At 39.1% G+C, this 19,652-nt stretch overlaps 1 protein-coding gene across 5 annotated transcripts in view; it reads right to left on the minus strand.

Annotated features, from left to right (window-relative positions):
- The window catches only part of TAFA2 (TAFA chemokine like family member 2), a 514,179-nt gene that overhangs the window by 49,053 nt on the left and 445,474 nt on the right, over window positions 1-19,652 (minus strand). For all 5 annotated transcript variants that reach the window (XM_045062009.1, XM_023257183.2, XM_019835164.2 and 2 more), the window contains one exon: window positions 1,011-1,163. In XM_045062009.1, coding sequence (XP_044917944.1) covers window positions 1,011-1,163 — 153 coding nt within the window. The remainder of the gene's footprint in view (window positions 1-1,010; window positions 1,164-19,652) is intronic.

Below are 19,652 nucleotides of genomic sequence, written 5' to 3' on the forward strand. Positions count from 1 at the left end.
TACTCTCTTAACAAATAGTATTGTTAATTATAGGCACATTGTTGAAGGATTTTTTCATGTGAACATATAGGCTTCATTGGAAAGAGACTTCTGTAGGCATATGTGTGGAATTATTTACCTAAACATATAAAAAAAAAACCTATTACCAGTTCATAGTATTTTAGAATCAGTGTAATATTTCCCACAAGTAGGCTAAAATTAGGAGGCTATTAGAATTAATGTAATTGGGGGGGGGTGGGATTTTTTTCTTGTATTTTTTTTTAATTTTATTTTTTAAAATTTACATCCAAATTAGTTAGCATATAGTGAAACAATGATTTCAGGAGTAGATTCCTTAATGCCCCTTACCCATTTAGCCCATCCCCCCCTCCCACAACCCCTCCAGCAACCCTCAGAATTAATGTAATTTTTTTTAATGTGGGCAGTAACCATCATCACAAGGAATGAACCATGCTAATATAAATACTTAATTATCTATGATAATATCAATTAAATAGACCCATACAAAGATTTATCTCCTATTGTAATTAGGTGAACCCTCCAATAAAGAAATTAATATTTTGATGGATCTCCATAAAAATCAATATTTCATGTGAATTTAATCTACAACTTTGCTCATTTGTATGGTGCTTATTTTTTCATTCTTAAGAACCATCCATGGGTTCTTAGGCAACCATACTGTTTAATCCATTATTTTCATCCTTCCTTTCCCAATTAATTTACATACACAAGCCCTTCACTGGCAAATCAGTATTTCATGGTATCAAAGTAAGAAACACATGGACTTGTCGGAACCTCATTATAATGCCTTATTACAAAACGGAGCAAGGTCTTCGACCTCCTTCCAAAGGATTTCAGATTTCAGAATACCCCCAAATAATCTCTGTACAGCCACATGATTTATGGTATGGTCCCTCAGGATTGACCATAGTCAACAGCATTGTAGTGGGGTTCCAGTTCTAATGAGTCACCAGCTATACAACCACAAGAAGCAATGGAAGAAGTCGCACCATCCACACAAGATGGAGCTGCTCGCGTGGTGCCTGCCACCTGTCCAGGGAAGCAGGAACACTTGACCGTCTGTGATCGCTCTTCTATCTTGTTCTTATTACAGCATCTGTGGAGTGCCACCACCTCACAAGTGCCCGTTTTAACATGGTGAGCTGCACAAACAAAAACAAGAAATAAGGCAATGCTGAGAAAGCTTTGGATACTCCCGTCCCTTTTTAATTAGAAGTGCATTAAATATTGCTCTATAAGGGACCCACCATGCATGAAACTAGAAATACAATGATGCTGACTCCATAATGCAGATTTGATTTCTTTTCTAAATGTGGTAGGACCATTTCTGTCAGTAAATGCTTGGTGAAGCAGGAACAATTAGTGACCAGATTAGGATGAGCTGTTAGAACAGTCTGAAATACAGAGGCAATATGTGGTGCCATCAAAAACATACTTATTTGCATATGACTTTCTGTCCAACAAAGAAGAGTAAAGCCATAGACAAGGTGTCCTGCAGTGGGACTAAGAGCAGACCTGGTCTCAAAGTGGGGGAGGAGGGATTAAGGCTATGTTGTTCTTCTAGGGATGAGTGCAAAGGCCAGAAATGGAACCTCTTTTCAGGAAGCAAGTACAGGGTGGAACCCATCTTCTAGGTATTCTTCTGCCCAGTTTCCCTGGGCATGAATTAATTGGGAATTCTTCAAGTTGCTGCCATTTTCCTGAAAGTCCCTGCCAGTTTCAGACCTGAAAATCATTTCTTTCAGTTCCTCCTGAGGGAACAACTGCCACCAATAGCAACAACTGTCGCCAGAATGTGGATGGATTTATATCTAGCCTGGAAGCCCCATCCAACCAGCTTTAAGTTTCCCCGACCCATGGCGTTAACCTGGCAGTAAGGCTACTGAATGGTTTGGGTGCTTGAGAATTTTGGACCTCACTTATCACATTACATTAGGGTTCTAGTTTGCCCTCACTTTTTTGCAGCATTTCATCTTCAAAGTATTAACCCTACTGTGAAATGATAAAGAAGTTTCATCTGCTAAAAATAACAAATTTAAAATCAAACATCTGTTGAAACACTATGCTTTCAGAAATTTAAAAAATGTGATTGATATAAAAAGCACATCTGAAGTTGTTTAATGTTATAAACATATCGAGGCCCATTTTGTAAATGAGATCAGTACATCATATATTTGTATTAATCTTCCCCTTGGGTATGCGTATCCATGTGCTGTAACTCAGGTTAGATACCTTCCTTAGATTTTTCTTGTGAGAGAGAACAAATCACACATATTGTCAACATCATCCCTCTAAGTGAGACCAAGAAAGTTGGGTGTGACATACAGCTTTGACATGCGATTCTCAAAAGAATTTGCAAGAAGCAGATACCATTTCCAATGTCATAAAGATCTTCCTGCCACTGAAGATACAAATGGGGATGTCTCAGTGTTTGATTCAAACAGAAGGCTATCTGTGGGAAAGTTAAAAACTTGAGAGCGAGACTTCTTTCTTCTTATGCTCTAGAAAACATTTTCTTAGCTAAGGATGATTCAGTTTGTTTTAATTTATTGAATGCTTCACATTATGTCATACAAGTCCATATACTGCTTTCTATATTGCACTTCACTTAATCAGATTTTATTTGAGTCAATGTCACACCTGAGGTATGTTTCTGAGTACTGGGGCTACAACAACGAAAAGGCGGGACATAGAGCCAATACTAGATTTTTAAGTTCCTGGAAGGAATTTCTGTAGGATAAGGTGAGGGTAGGGAGGGAAATTATATTTTTGTAAGTCTCAGAGAAGACTTCTGTGAGTTAATCTAATGATGACCTGAGTGAGAAGAAAGCATCTATTATGAAGATCTAGGAAAGGAAGAGCATTCCAAAGAAAAGAAGCAGTAAGTGACAAGGAACTGAAATGGGGAAATGTGTGCTGTGTTCCCAGGCTACAATGTGTGGCTGGACAGTTGAGAGGTCTATGGAACTGTGTCAGAAATGTAGGAAGATCAAGTGGGGGCTGGGATGCTGCAGTGTGGGGACTGGATTTCACAAGGGAAATACTCTGGGTGGATATGGTACCATCTCATAAATGCTTTAGAAGTTTGCTCAGACTGTTCTTTAAATAATGGACTGAAGAAAGCAAGAGTGCAATCAGGGAGACCAGTTACAAAGAGTTTGCAAGAGTCTCAAAGATAAAGGATAGGACTTAGGCTATACTAATAGCAGCAGAGTTGGGGAGAAGTGGAAGATTAGGAGTATTTCCCTGTAGAGCTGTCTGACTTGTTAGGGGATTGAATGTGAGCTGTGAGTGAAGGAGGAATTAGGATTCCTCCTCAGCTTGTCCTGAACAATTAGAAGTTGGTAAATTGGTGTTCCTGCAAATTGATGTTTGCCAGATGGGAGATTGGGGGGTGGGGGGTTGAAATAGGTGAAGGTACATTCATCATGATGAGCACTGAGCAATGTGTAGGACTGTTCAATCATTATACTGTGTACCTGAAACTAATATAGCACTGGATGTTAATTATACACGAACCATACACATATATAGTGGTGGTTCTGGCAGATAGAGAAAGCCTGGGAATAGGGGGGTCTGGCAATAGCTGGGTGGGGTTAAGACATCTATAGTTCTGTATTGTCAGTGTTAAATTTGAGATTATTACAAGGCACCCAAGTAGCTATGTAAATCAGGCAGTGGCATTTATGAAGCAGAGCTTAGGGAAGAGATCTGGGCTGCAGATACACACTTAAGAAATCTAGGCTCATAGGTGATATTTAAAGCCACAGACTAAACCAAATTACCATGGAAAAGTTGCCGTGAGAGAAGGGAAAGAATAGTCAAAAAAACCTCAGTCCGAAATGGGGAAGACAACAATAAAGACTGACAAAGAGCAGCGCATTAGATAAGAGAAAAACACCATAGGATGAAAGCATGAAAAACCAAAAACCAAAATGTTTCAAGAAGGAGGGGCTTGATCAGCTTTGTCAAGGGCTGCTGAAAGGTTCAATAAGCACATAGAAATCACTGTACATTAAAAAAGTAATATCATGTACTAGCCTTGAAAACCAGAGTAGCTGGGTTCAAATGTAAGCTCCTCCGAAAAGCTGTGTGACCTTGGGCAGATTATTCAGTATCTCTGAATAGCATTTTTTTTTCCCTATCTAAAAGAGGGATACTAACAGCACCATCTTTATAGGGTTGGTTTGAGGCTAAAATGAGTTAATGGATATAAAGTATTTAGAGCACTGCCTGCCTTATAGTAGGCACTCTGTGTTAGCTATTGTTAGCATTTGATCACAGTAAAAATCATTTTAGAGGCATGATGAAAATAAAAGCATGATTAAAGTAAGTTTATTGGAGAACGGGATGTAAAACAGTGCAATTACACAAATTTCTTCGAAGAAGCTTTTCTGTTAAGGGAAGAAGGAAGCGAGCAATAGTTGGAATGAAACATGGTGTCAAGGGAATTTTTTTTTTTAATGGATGCCATAAAGGCATGCTTGCTTGCTGGAACGATCTGGTAGAGAAACGCACAATATAGGAAAGAAGATGGGTAATTACAAAAGAATGTTCTTGAGAAGGCAGAAGGAATTGAGACTCGGGGCACTTGAGGGGTTAACAATAAATTGATGTGAAAATACTTAATCCATTTTAACAAGAGTGAAGGTCGGATGTATAGCTACCGAGGCAGGTAGGTGTGAGTAGACTAGGCGGTGAGGACGTGAGGCAGTTTCTTACCCGATTTCATCTAATTTTGCCATGAAATATGAGAGCTGCTTGAAAAGAAAAAAGAGGATATACAATAGTTATCTGAGAAAGAGGGAAAGTAATTGTACTGGGAAGGAGTAGGAGGATCGCCTGAGGGAGCTGGCTGGTGCACACTGTAAACTGCAGAGGACGTGGCAGGATGCAAGAAGGGCTGGGATTTCAGAGCGGAATGGAGAAGACCCTCTCTGTCATCATTATTTGGGACCCTTGGACTTCTGATAGTGATTCAGGAAAACGGAGATGTAGGTCATGAGATCAGCCCTACAAGTCTTTGAATGGAAGCCTGGCTGGAGGTAAGAGATTATTAGTGACTCTGTTCAGCACTGAGCTGAGACAGCTCTGGGGACAGCCTGAGGTGGTGGGGGTTCTGGTCCCTTCCACAGTACAATGGCAACCAGGAGCACAGAGCAGCAGGCCACTGACCTCTCCCCTGAAAGAAGAGGCACTATTTCAGCACTCACAAAAGCCATTTTACCGTCTTTGTTATAAGGAGAGTTTATCATACACTGGAAAGGGATGGACAGGCAAAAACTCTGCATCTGGTTTCCCCTTCCCAATGCCAGTACCAAAATTCATTTCTACGTTGCCTGATAAGAATATAAAAGGATAAAGTAGTTGTGGTAGTCATAATAAACATTAGTGCTGACTGCCAAATATTTCTGGTTCTCTCTTCTGGACACATGGTAATATTGTACTTTTCCACCTCATTAACTTTAGATGCGGTGATGTGACTTGCTCTGGCCAATGAAATGAAAGCTCAAGTAAAATGAAAGCAGTCACTTATGAGCAAAAGCAAAGGATATCAGTCTGTGTGGCCGCTTCAAAAGCTAGTGTGTAATTCACTACATTCCTCCCTACCAGCCCGAGCCACCAAATCTGTTCTTAACAGTGGGAACTACATCAACCTGAGTCTCCAAGTGAAGAGACATGAAGCAGAGTCCCCACCAACCATGATGGACCTGAGTGGGAAATAAGCCTTGAGTTGTTAGAAGGCTCTAAAATTTTGAGGTTGTTGTGGTTACTGTGCCAAAACTTAGCCCGCCCTGAGGACATAGTAGTACTTTCTACCACATCCTAGATTTTTTAGTAGGATATATTTTTCAGAATGCATTAGTTGGAGGATAAACCAGTGAAGCATCATATCTCAAAACATATTCTAGCTTCTATCTGAGTCAATGCAAAATGCATAAAGGGAAGTGTTTACATATTATATAAAGGACTGCAGAGAATTATTCCATGATTGGATAATTACATTGGGTAGGTTTGATATGTGAGGACTCTAGTGAAGGAAGTTATGCTTTCTTGTCTGAGGAGAAAGGAGGTAAAATGATGCCCATATGGCATAATGAAGAGGAGGAGAAGGCAGGAGCTGCACTGGGAAGACTGACAGACATGTCCTTCCCCTCAGAAAACATGGTACTAAATATGAAGAGATTAATAATAAAGCTGACCAGGAAGAGCAAGCCTGACAGACATGGGCTTTGCTGCCGTGACCTTTCTCTTCATTGAGGAAAGAAAAGAAAATGTACAGACATACAGGTTGAGTTTCCTGGTGAGAAATGAGACTGAGTAAAAACATCTCTCTCAGCGTTTGTTCTTCTTATTAAAACTGAAGTTGTAAAGCTTCTTTTGTGGAGAAATGAGAGAGTGTTAATTAACCTTTTTAAAATAGATGATAGGTAAGTGGATGGATGGATGGATGGGTAATATACTCACAGTGTTTGAAGGCATGGGTAGGAAGAATATGGTCCAGTACGTTTTCATACAAGCCGGTAAATATGCCAAGTGAAACAAGATACCTCAAAATGCGGAAGTAAAACTTCTAGCAGAATTTAGTTCATCTGAGCATGGCCGGTATATACATATACATAGTTTTCTTATTTATCTATATGTCTAACGTCTTATGATAACCAGATTCTTATATACAAAGACTAATTTTTCATGCAAACTGCCCAGCATGTGATACGTGTTTAATAAATGGTAAACAAGCAATTTAAGAAAATAAAACTAATTCCCGTGGTTTTCCTTAAAAGGTTAATGAGACTGTAGGAAATTCCAGCAGTTACTAGAATTCTCTACACAGATTCAGACAGAGCTCCATGATAAACTAACCTAATCAAATATTAGGGCTTTCCAAATTAACAAAATAGGCTTCACAGACAGTTAGCATCATATTAAAATAATGCAAGACCCCCTGGAGAAGATTTAAATGAAAAAAGAACAAACAAACAATTTTCTTCATGTCACAATTCCCAAGTCAGGCACAAGCAAATAAAAAACACCTTTCTTCTATTCTATTTTTTCCTCCCTGGATGTGATGCATAAACACCAAGTGTTGCCTCCTACATTTTTGCGAAAGGATGCTAGAGACACAGAACTCTTATGAAACATTAATTCTTATGACAATAGGGATACCAAGTTTTACACAGCTCTAATTGTTGCCTTCCAAGGTTATTACCCTATGTCTCATTTCAACAATAGGGTCATTAACCTAGAGTACCCCCAGAACATGACCTTAAGATAGAAAAGAAAATGTACAGACATCCAGGTTGAGTTTCCTGGTGAGAAACTCACCTTGCCTTACAGGGCACCTGGGTGGCTCAGTCAGTTAAGTGTCTGACTTCAGCTCAGGCCATGAACTCATGGTTCATGAGTTCAAGCCCCACACTGGGCTCTGCACTGACAGTGCAGGAGCCTGCCTGGGATTCTCTCTCTCCCTCTCTCTCTCTGTCCCTCCCCCACTTGCTTGTACTCTCTCTCTTTCAAGAAAAATAAACTTTAAAAAAAAAGATATTGCCTTTTAAATCATGTCTCAAGACTCCTGAAAGTTTTCTAAAGCTATTGTGACTGGTAAATTCTGTGGCATGAAGTCCTATAAGGAATTTTAGCAAATGTTTGTTGTTTTCAACTACCTTTTTACCTACTGAAAGGAATTTCTCCAGAGGGGGGAAAAATTGAATGAAATAACATTTGCTCTGTATGCATGCATAGCTTTTTAAAAATTATATGGCCATACACATAATTATGTATGTATATGTATATACATACATATATATATATATATATATACACACAAGCCTTATAAAAATTATGCCCATACACATAATTATATATGTGTATATATATACACACACACACACACATACATATATATACATACACACACGTAGGTTTATACATATGTTAATATGGTCACATTTTATTCATCAACTGTGAATTAGCTATAAACGTATGGGTATGGGGGCGCCTGGGTGGCGCAGTCGGTTAAGCGTCCGACTTCAGCCAGGTCACGATCTCGCGGTCCGTGAGTTCGAGCCCCGCGTCGGGCTCTGGGCTGATGGCTCAGAGCCTGGAGCCTGTTTCCGATTCTGTGTCTCCCTCTCTCTCTGCCCCTCCCCCGTTCATGCTATCTCTCTCTCTGTCCCAAAAATAAATAAACGTTGAAAAAAAAATTAAAAAAAAAAAAAAACGTATGGGTATGAAAAATTGGTACACCATAGAATAATATTTATGCAAATCATTTCACCTTGAGTAGTGTTTGCTGGCCTTAGGTTAATAAGAGCACAGAGCTACACATATCACATTCTCTATATGTGAATTATTTGTTCACTCTGAAAACAATGTATAAAATAATGATTACTGCTACCATTTATTGAATATTCATGGTATGCCAAGCATTATTCCATTTTATCATTACAACAACCACTGGAGAAGAAGATAAAATTATCCCCAATTTACAAATGAAGAAGCTGAGCCCCAGAAATATTAAGTAAAATAGCTAGTAAGAGAAAAACCAGAGATGAGAATCCAGGCAGTCTGCTTTCAGAAACCATCATCTTAAACACTATCCTACAGTGCCTTTTCTATAATGCTCCACACGCATCAACAATCTCCAGTTCCAGATGATTGGAGGAATACAGGACATGTTCCCCCACAAGCGGTGCTTGGTAGCCTCAAAGGGACATGGGCTCTGGAGCTCAAATACCCCAGTCCAAGTCTTGCTATACCTACACTGTACTTGAGTAAGCCCTTAAGCAAATCCATTCACCAAAGAACTGCTTCGTACATCTCTAAAATGGCTCCACAAAGTCCTTGTGAAGACCGCATGAGACAATTTATATGAAACTGCTTTTAAATTGTACAGCATTACTGCAATACTAATTAAATTTGTTTTTACTATTAATGTAATTAACGAATACAAAATGATGGGACATATATAAGTTACAAAGACACAATGGCTAGGGAAAATTATCTACATTTTCTAAAAGTTCTAATTTGATATTTCAAAAAATCTATATATATACTTAATTGTGTTGACATGAGATGCATGTAAAAAAATACTTAATTTGACACGTAAGCTACAGAACAGAGTAAATTTAGCATCAAGTTGTGAATTTGTTCCTAGTTGGTTTCCTTTCCATTAGATTTCAGTTCTTATTTGTATTCTGATTTGTCTCATTGATTCCAAAATTTTGTTTGTCTCCGTACACTCCTATTTAATAGTTTTACCCAGCTTGACTAGCTCCCCGGAGAGTCTGCATTACACCTTCTAAGCAGAAATAAAGCATCACCTACATGCACCAATAGACATCTGAAATGCAAGCTAGTTAGTGGATTTAGGTTGCTGTAAATCACTTTGAATGGAAAAAATGTGCTGAAACAAAAACTTCTTAAGACAGCTAATTTCTCACTTTAATTCATTAGAAGGAGAAAATAGGGCACATTTTTAGACTTTCATGCTGAAGCAATCTAATTAAAAGAAATGGTTATTTAAAGAGCTCAATGAAATTTCAAAAGTTCACATAATTTATGAAGTCAAAATGATCAGGGAGGAAATAGCCAAGTGCTGGTGACATTTTTACAAAGCCTGTTTTCTAAAACTGCTCCATTTTTATCTGAAAAACAGTCATTGGGGGAAAAAAGATTGCCACTAAAGGATAGTAACCCCACTAACGGTACCATTTCTATTAAGAGAAAGCTCTCAACCAGAGGATGTCCACCAATCTATTTTAAGAGAAAGAGGTAGAACAGAAGAAGATCCACTCTTGAGAGAATTTTAGACATGTTGCCCCTCAACTCAATCATGAACATCTTCTACATCCACATTCTTTTAATATTTATTTATTTTTGAGAGACAGAGAATGCACACACATGAGCAATTGTGAATGAGCAGGGGAGGGGCAGAGAGGTAGGGAGAGAGAATCCCAAGCAGGCTCCACATTATCATTTTGGAGGTCTACATGGGACTCCATCCCACAAATTGTGAGATCATTGACCTGAGCTGAAACCAAGAGGATGCTTAACTGACTGAGCCATCCAGGCACCCCTACATCCACATTTTAAATGAGAATTGATGTTGAGGGAGACAAACCTCACAGAATAGTGGTCTCTATAAACTGTCCAGAACTTCTGCTGGTAGTGCCTGCTCTGAAGAATAAAAACTGGACGAATCAAATCCCTCTGGCTGGAAATTTGAAATGAAAGCCACCAAACTGTCACATGGAAATGGGCACTTGAGCCAAAGGTCATCTGCATTCAGAATCAGGTGACCCATGGAGAGATGTGTGTATGTGTCATGGTGATGGGACTCAGAGGAAGCAGACAAGATACGGAACTAAGCACAGATACAAAGCAAGGTTAGAAATAAGAGAATGAGTAGTCCAACAAGCTGCCCTGGTGCTTGCCCTTCCTCAGGTCTTCCTGAAAATTTTCCTGCATTCCTGAAGTACTTTAGAGAATAAGTTTCAATGAACCTCTTTTTTTTCCTAGGTAATTTCATGATGTTTGTGTTCTTTGACCCAAACATGTGCTGACCAGGGTAATTCTCTCTTTTTTTCTAACTGAAGTTATTATTAACAAAAGCTAATTATCAGCTAGAATTATCTCTGTCCCCACTTGTAAGAGCAGGAGACAAGTGTCTACCTTTTCAAAGTATGATCCAAGAAATGCCCAATCCACTTTCTACATTTCCCTCATAATGAAAATTCGACATTTCAAGTCATGACCCTGAGGCCATCTTGAATTGCTCAGACAGGAAAATGGCCTGTTGTGCTTTTTTAAATGTTTCTAATGTCAAACGTTTAAAAGCAGATTTTCTGCTTAATCCCAAATTACATACACATTTAAAAATGTGAAGAATCAGAACATCCCCAATTCCTATAAACTATAAGAGTCATGCTGTTCTTTTATGATTAATAATATTCCTGTGAGTGTCCCTGGGAGGGAGGGTAGCACAGCCCAAGAGCTTCTTGAGGAAAATGACATGATGAGTAGAAAAGCAGGCACAAGAAAGCTGGGATATTTGGGCTCTCATGAATAGTTCTCTGTCTCTGAAGAGTGTAATGTGGAGTAGGTCATTTAGGTCTCTAGGTATCTTTCCTCTCCTGCAAAATGAAGAAATCAGACTAGTTTTAGTGGTAATTTAGAATTGAAAGTTCCTTCCAATTCTAAAATTCTTGGAATTTATGAAATGACTAAGTTTCATTATAATGGGTACAATATATTAGACCTATCAGAAAATGAAAGTCAAAGTAAAAGATTTTTTAACTGCTTCAAACTAACATAAATTAAGTCTATTAATTCACTGAACTTAATGAGAAACTGAGAAGGGAGTTTATGAAATTTATATTTTGAATATATTTCTTATCTGTGTGAAGTCACAAATCTTAACTACACAGAATAATATGCACTATAAAGTCAACCTGTATCCTTATATTATTTTATGTACAAAACAGTTTGATTACTGTCAATTCCATGAAAGCAATCAAATCCAAAAGGTAATATAGCACAGTGGTTTGGGTGAGGATTTTTTTTTAGATATTTGTTTTTAAGGGACAGAGAGTGTGAGCAGGGGAGAGGCAGAGAGAGAGAGGGAGAGAAACAACCCCAAGCAGGCTCCATGCTGTCAGTGCAGAGCCTGATGCAGGGCTGTATCCCAAGAACTGTGAGATCATGATCTTAGCCAAAATCAAGAGTCAGATACTTAACTTACTGAGCCACCCAGGAGTCCTGGGTGAGGATTCTGATGCCAGATGGTCTAGGCTCAAGTCCCAGCTTCAAAAGAGAGTGCCTAACTGTTCATCAAGCCTTCTTTTTCTTTTCTTCTGGGCATACAACTAGACTGACTACATTTTCTATTCTTTCTTGCATGTGACACATGGAATATAGGCAGAAATTATAGGTCTTCAAGACCAGGTCTATAAAAACCTGCTTTGTCAGGAACCCTCTTCCTCTTTCATATAGATGTCAGTGCCAAAGGTGACCTTGAAGAGCTACCATCAGCCTGTGACCCTGAATGACTGTATTAAGGAAAGATCCAGCCCCTGACACTAACTGGTTTCACATGCACAAGAAATAAGCTGTGTTAAGTCAATGAGATTTAGAGGTGTATCTGTTACAATAGCAAGTATTAACTAATATGCAATAACATTCCTATTATTGGAAATAGGAAAGAGGTAGAGCACAAATGCTTCTTAAGGGAGTTTATACAGTGAATCAAAAGAGCAGTGCTGTGTTTTGAATGTTTGTGTCCCTGCAAAAGTCAAATGTTAAAAAAGGTATGCCCAAGGTGATGGTATTAAGAGGTAACACCTTTGGAAGTTGATTAAGTTTACTGCTGATACAAAAGAAGCCCCCGAGAGCTAGCTCACCCCTTTTGCAATGTGAGGGTACAAAGTGAAGTCAGCATCCCTGAGAAGGGTCCTCACTCTACCATGCAGGCACCCTGATCTTGGCCTTCTAGCCTCCAGAACCGTGAGCAATAAATTTCTCTTATTTATAGGCCAGTCTCTGGTATTTTGCTATAGACAGCCTGAATGGACTGACAGAGAACAAAAAGATATGATCTAAAAAATTTATTTCAAGTCTCTATGCTTCAGCTACTCATCTGTAAAATGGTAATTATAATATCATCTACCATAAAGGGTTGTAATGAGGATCCACTGAGTCGACATTCATAACGATGCTTATATTTTGATGAAGAATAAATGTTAGCTATAATTATTATAGAGGCTAAGATGACCTTACTTAGATCCTTGATTCTATTTATATAATACAAGTATCTAAGAGAGAACCATCAATTTGTAGAGACTTAAAGAAAAATAGAGATAAAATCCTACCTTGCCATTTTACAAAAAGGAAATTGATGGTTAGAAAACATCTATAATATTCACTAGCGCAAGATCACACAGCTAGAGAGTGGAAGATCCATAATTAGAACTCGGCTGTCTTAATTTTCCATTCAATCTCACTTCCATTACCTAACCCCCACATCTCTGTTCACCACATTCCTCTCATTCTGCCTCTGTACTCCTTAATTTCTACCCCTTCCACAACTTCACTTCTACTGACTTGGCTTAAGCACCTTTAGCATCTTTTCCTTGCATAACCATCAGGGGACAGGACTGGTCTCCCTATTTGATAACTTGTTCCCTTACACACACATAAACATAGGCATTATATTACAGTAGATCTTAAAACTAAGCCCAGATCTTAAAACTGTTCCTAAGCTCTTCATTTTTTTTGTAGGATACATTCATACTCTTGGCACAGCCCAAGCATTTTTCCACTGGTCCATCCTCCAGCCACAATTTCATAGGCACTCTTGTTGCACACCCCACTAAAATCCTATAAACTATTTTTAGAATCTTATTATTATATCTTTGCTCAGGCTACCTGTCACTCTTGAATCCTTGCCCCACTTTTTATCTCCAGGAAACCTCTACCCCTTCTTTCAAACTCAGAACATCACAACATCTACTCTTTGAAGCTGTTAACTCCTCAGGTGGACTGAACCACTCTGTCCTCTGAATAACATTTTCTTACTTTTTCTGCAATACCTGTAACAGTGTTCTATATTTACTTTTTATATCTCTGTTTTTCTCTACTAAATTGTGAGACCCAAATTCATGATTATTCATCTCTGAATCCCCAGCTTGAGGCACAGTTTGAGATCCATAATAGAAAAATCAATATGCTTGATGAATAAATGAATAAATAGATGATTTACTATAAGAGTTCTCAAAAGAGAAAAAAAACAGTAAATTGAATCATTTTTCCAAATGCATGCTTAGATGAACTTACTAGAAATTGTAAAAACATTTGACCTTGTCATTTTGTGGTGGTGTGTGTATGTGTGCTTAATTTGTTCTATTAGAGAGCCAAGTAGGGTTTCAGGAGGAGAGATACACTCAGTGAGCCCTGGATTGGGAGATGGAAAGTCCTAGTTTCTATTTATAACACTACCATGAAGTATTTAATCTTTGGTAAATCAGTTATCTCCCAAAGTAACAAGTTATCTGTAAAATAAGGAAGTTGGCTATGATGACAGATGATTTAATATCATGTCGTAATGGGAAAAAAAAGTGTAAAGTCAGCTAAAAGTATCTCAACCAATAGTATTGGTATATAACAGAAGAAACCTCCAATGTAGTCAATGAAAACTTATTCATCTGAGGATTATGACTTTCTGTTCTTCCCCCCAAAACCTTGATTTTGGTCCCAAATTGGTCAGGACAATTCTTTGAAAACTCAATTATTTGGATTTCAGTTTCCTCAACTACAAAATTAGAAGGATCTCTCAGTATCTTCTCCTCTCTAAAAATGTAATCTATGGTGTGCTATATGTACAAATCAGAGGGATAGAGGCACTAAAGTCTTTTAATTTTAGGAAATAATTATCACCTAAGAGAAGGAAAACTTTTACTGTTTTACTGTTTCCTTTATCTAATTTTGCAGATTCATAATTCTATACCCTTCAGTATACTAAGAGGTTTTCTACATATGGGGTATTCTTTGAAGCCAGCAAGACACCTATAAGCAGAAGAAATCAGTATCACTCAAAATGAACAAAATCTTTGCCTTCCAACAAAATCTGTTCTCACACACAGATTTGCTTTGTTCCCAGTGATTGACATGAAAAGCAAATTTAGATTATCTTTTCTCTACACTTCAGCAATTTCAATATGGAACATCCGGGTTGTGAGTGTCACTCTAGATCAAAAGGATATAAATCTTAAGTCAAATTATTAAGGAAGACTAGATGAGGCTTTTTTTCAGTTTTTAGAAGAAAGATGCCAGTAACTTTTTGAGAAATTACATGCCATACTACCTATTCACTGGATAAGGATTTACACTGCTATCAGTTAAGCTTTTTGTTGTTGTTGATAGCTTTGGAAAATGTCCTTTTAAAAAATGACTTTAGAATTCATTAATGATGTGAAATTCAAATTAAAATAGAGAAGTAGCAAAGTATAGTGAGAGGATCACTGGTTGGTGAGTTGGAAAATCTACATCCTCATTTGTACTCCATTACTAACTAACCAAGAGAGCTCTGCCAACTCAATCACACACTGAAGATGCATCCAACACTGACTCAGTGCCAGGCATTGTGCTGTCTCCCCAGAATACAGACCAAAGGAAAAACTCTACCTGCTTTCATGGAGCTCAGCAGGCCATAGCGGGAGGGCATCATGTATACAAAAAGAAAATAAAGGATAAAGGGGCCATGATACCAGGAGCCACAGAATGTACTAAGAGTTTAAAAAAAAAAAAAAACAATCCCACCCAATGAGGGGCAGGCATGAGAAATGAAATAGGAAATAATTTGTGAAGAAGAGTAGGGAATTTTTTTTAATGTTTATTTATTTTTGAGAGAGACAGAGTGTGAGCAGGGGAAGGGCAGAGAGAGAGAAGGGACACAGAATCCAAAGTGGGCTCCAGGCCCTGAGCTGTCAGCACAGAGCCCGACGCAGGGCTCAAACCCACGAACCGTGAGATCATGACACCATGAGACCATGACCTAAACCGAAGTCGGACACTTGACTGACTGAGCCATCCAAGTGCCCCAAGGGAATAATTTTTTTTTTAATTTTTTTCAACGTTTATTTATTTTTGGGACAGAGAGAGACAGAGCATGAACAGGGGATGGGCAGAGAGAGAGGGAGACACAGAATCGGAAACAGGCTCCAGGCTCTGAGCCATCAGCCCAGAGCCTGACGCGGGGCTCGAACTCACGGACCGCGAGATCGTGACCTGGCTGAAGTCGGACGCTTAACCGACTGCGCCACCCAGGCGCCCCGGGAATAATTTTTAAAGAAGGTGATGCTTAATCTGAATTTTGTGAGATGCCTGAAAGTTGACATGTCAAGTCAGCAACATTGGCCTCACTTAGTTTCCTGATCTAGACTAGATGATCTCTATGTTATCTCTGATTTTAAATTTCTATAACTTTATGTACATTCTTAATAACAATACAGAGAGGTACATATTTGTGTTTTGTTTACATGAGTACATTTAACCATACCACATATACTATCTAGAATGCTATATTGAAATATTTCTAATATAAAACTTTTTTTAATATTTATTTTTGAGAGAGAGGGAGACAGATGATCTGAAGTGGAGAGAGAACCCAATGCAGGGCTCAAACTCACGAACCCTGCCTCAGATCATGACCTGAGCTGAAGTCGGATGCCTAACCAACTGAGCCACCCAAGCACCCTCTCATATAAAACTTTCTAAAACACTTACCTTGCCTTTTTTTTAATTTTTTTTGAATGTTTACTTATTTTTGTGAGAGAGAGCACAAGCAGGACAGGGACAGAGAAAGGGGGACAGAGGATCCAAAGCAGGCTCTCTGCTGACAGCAACCAGGTCAATGTGGGGCTCAAACTCACAAACTGTGAGATCATGACCTGAAGTCAGATGCTCAACTGACTGAGCCACCCAGATGCCCCCCACTTATCTTGCTTTTTTTAAACAGTATCTCCTAAATATCATTTATATTAATCTTGGCCATGATCATAAGCATTCAGTTCTCAGGTGTGTTGGAGTATAGCTTTATACAGATGCAAAACAAAAAGAAAAACCCAAACAAAAACAAACACCAAGACATAGTGTGAAATATGTACAACATATACTGACTGGCATCCCAGGAATTCTTGAAGAGGTCTCTGGTGTTCTGTTGTTCTTTTAATAATTTGCCTTTTTCTCCTGAGGGTGAAGTGAGCACGTACAATAACATGCCCTCCTGGGCAGCTTAAAATGGACACCACGCAGCAAAACTAATTAATGAATCAAAAGCTAAAACACCCCTCTGTGGGAGGCAGCAGAGCTTCTGGGATGTTCAAGGGAAAAATCAGACAGATGCCAGCTTTTCCACAGCTGTCAGTAGCTGTGTGGCTGAGCAAAGGAACATTCAAGCTTCAGTTTCCTCATCTGTACACCAAGAATAATAAGCTAACTTCACATTATTGTTGAGAAGATTAAGAATAGGGAAGGCTCTTAACACCGTGTCCAGCACATAGACAGTGCTCAGTGATCATTGGCTGTTATTATCATCATTATTACTAATCCAGAGACTCCTATTATCCTTGTGAGAACATTCCTCAGGAGGAGAGGTACACAGGTGGCAATGGTTTTAAGTGAAGCTAATGAAAAGATCTAGTCCTCAGCAAGTTACCTCTTTGAGAGTCGGTAGATAACATAGTTAAGTAGTAATTATGAAAACACAGATTCTGGAGCCAAGCTATATGGGTTCCAATTCCAGCTCTGCCATTTACTTCCTGCATCATTTTTGACAGGTTAAGTAACTTCATCTCAGTTTCCTCTTTTGTAAAATAAGGCACAACCATAGTGTCGGCCCATAGCACAATTCTGAGAACTTAATGTATCTAAAGTGCGCGCAACAGCATTTGGCCACAGCAAGTATTCTGTAAATGATTGCCACTGATAGAAATGACATTTTGCTTAACACCTGTGGACAAGGAGGAGGTAGTGTCATCCATGGGGAGTGAGAGGGACACTGGTGTTCATGGTAACATCCTGCCTTGGTGGTTATGGTATTCTCATGAAGCCCCCTGAGAGTTCATTCTCTAGTGTCAGACAGACCCAAATTGGAAAGGTGACCTCTTGTGCATGATTTTTGCTCAAGTTATTTCACTCCAAAGTCTCAAGGGACTCGGTGATAACATAGGAATAGCAGTATCTACCTCATAAAACTGTTGTGAGGATGAAATGGGATCCTGAATGTAAAATGGTTACTTCTATACTGGATTTTTGGAGATATTTTAAAGGGCTCTACCTTAGGCTTAACTGAATTTGAAGCTCACACCTTGACCGCTGCCCCGCACTATCTCTGAGGGGCAAGGAAGCTACTCAACTGCCAAACTGTTCCACTGCCAAACCCCCGCTCTTAAACCTTGCTACCTCATTATATCCATCTGCCGGTGCTGCTCTGGTTCTCACACAGGACTCTCAGTGAGTGTCCTCGTGATGACTTGTGAACATACACATCCAACACTGTGCCTCCCTCAGATGCCATCCATCTTTTGTTCTTATTCCCTCTCCCTCTCATGTGTGACTTTAGTCATTCATATATTTACAAACACCTGTGGTTTGCCAAACACAGGGAAGCCAAAGTCCCTGCCGTCATGGAGAAGATAACATTGAACTATGACAGGGAAAGGCAATATAGGGGGCTGGTTCAGGACACAAGCTATGGAATTAGATCAACCTGGAGTTAAGCCCCAGTCCTCTTGTTCATTAGCTGTGTGTTGAACAAACTAGGTAATTGCTCTAAGCTTCAATTTCTGCTTTTGGGAAATGTGAATGCCAAAGTCCTCTTGAAACTGGAAGAATAACCCTCTTGTTGACCATCCACCTCGTATCTGCCTCTTAGAATTAGCTGCAGACCAAGAAAGGAAAATAAATCATCGTACTAGTTCCCCTTTGCTTAAAGAGTCTGACAAGAGAGGGTAACTTGCTTTAAAATGTGATTAGTTAAAAAGGCTGGGGGGGGGGGGGAGTTATGTTTTCAAAGCTTTGGCCAATTTTTCTGTAATAAATGGTCACCACCACATTTCTGTCTTTTGAAAACACAAAGCAGTGAATCCCAATGGAGAATGAATTGTGCTTTACATCGTAATGTAAAGCTGTTTGTTCACTGTGAGCAGGTATCTTTTCATATCATGTTGCATTTAAGACATTTTTTTTCCTCAAATTACACTTAAAAGGTAGTCAGTCTAAAAAGCACATTTTTTCCCTTGGAGTAGTGGTGTCCATCATGTGAATATGTGTATATGTGTGAGAGAATGAGAAAATGTAATCCAATAATTGCACACCTGAAAGCATGATTGAATAAGGAGACACACCTTCAGTACATGCTGGTAGAGGACCCTCAGAAGGGATCAGTACATGGAGTGAACAAGCTCCAGTGACCATATAATTTATGATCCACATCAGGAGCCATTTGAAAAGTAAATAGATTTACTATTAATGATTATATTGGAATAATAGGCGTTAACTGCAGCTGTGTGGATGCAAACTAGAACATATAATCACTGCCAACGCTCCCTCGGAACTGTTCTGCTAAAGCCTGCCCTTGCTAACTATGGTGTTATTCTAGCCTAAATAACCAGGCTTTTGAAAATGTGCTGATCTGGGTCATTATGTCCTATGAAGTCTCGCATTGGGGTTGGGGGCGGGGGAGACTAAAATCCTAGTGATGAAGTTTTGGGGTGATGGTGCGGGGTTTGGAGCTGACGGCCAAGAAAGAATTTTTGAAGATGTCTTTGGTGCAAAAAGGTAATTTTATTAAAGCATGGGGACAGGACCCATGGGCAGAAAGAGCTGCACTGGGGTTATGACGGGTAACTGATTACGTGCACTCAGTTTGGGAGGGGGTTAGGGATAGAGTAGGTCTTTAGGGAATTTTGAAAGCAAGGTTTCCAAGACCTTGAGGGGGTAGCTGTTGTTAGGAAAACACCATTTATTATCATTTAGTAAAACCTTAGTCATGAGACCCTTCAGATCTGTATCAGAGGCCATAAACTTGGAGTATGATTGCCAGCATGTATCTTGGGGGAGTTCAGATAAAGGAA

Source organism: Felis catus, chromosome B4, assembly GCF_018350175.1.
Source record: "Felis catus isolate Fca126 chromosome B4, F.catus_Fca126_mat1.0, whole genome shotgun sequence".
Taxonomy (NCBI): Eukaryota; Metazoa; Chordata; class Mammalia; order Carnivora; family Felidae; genus Felis; species Felis catus.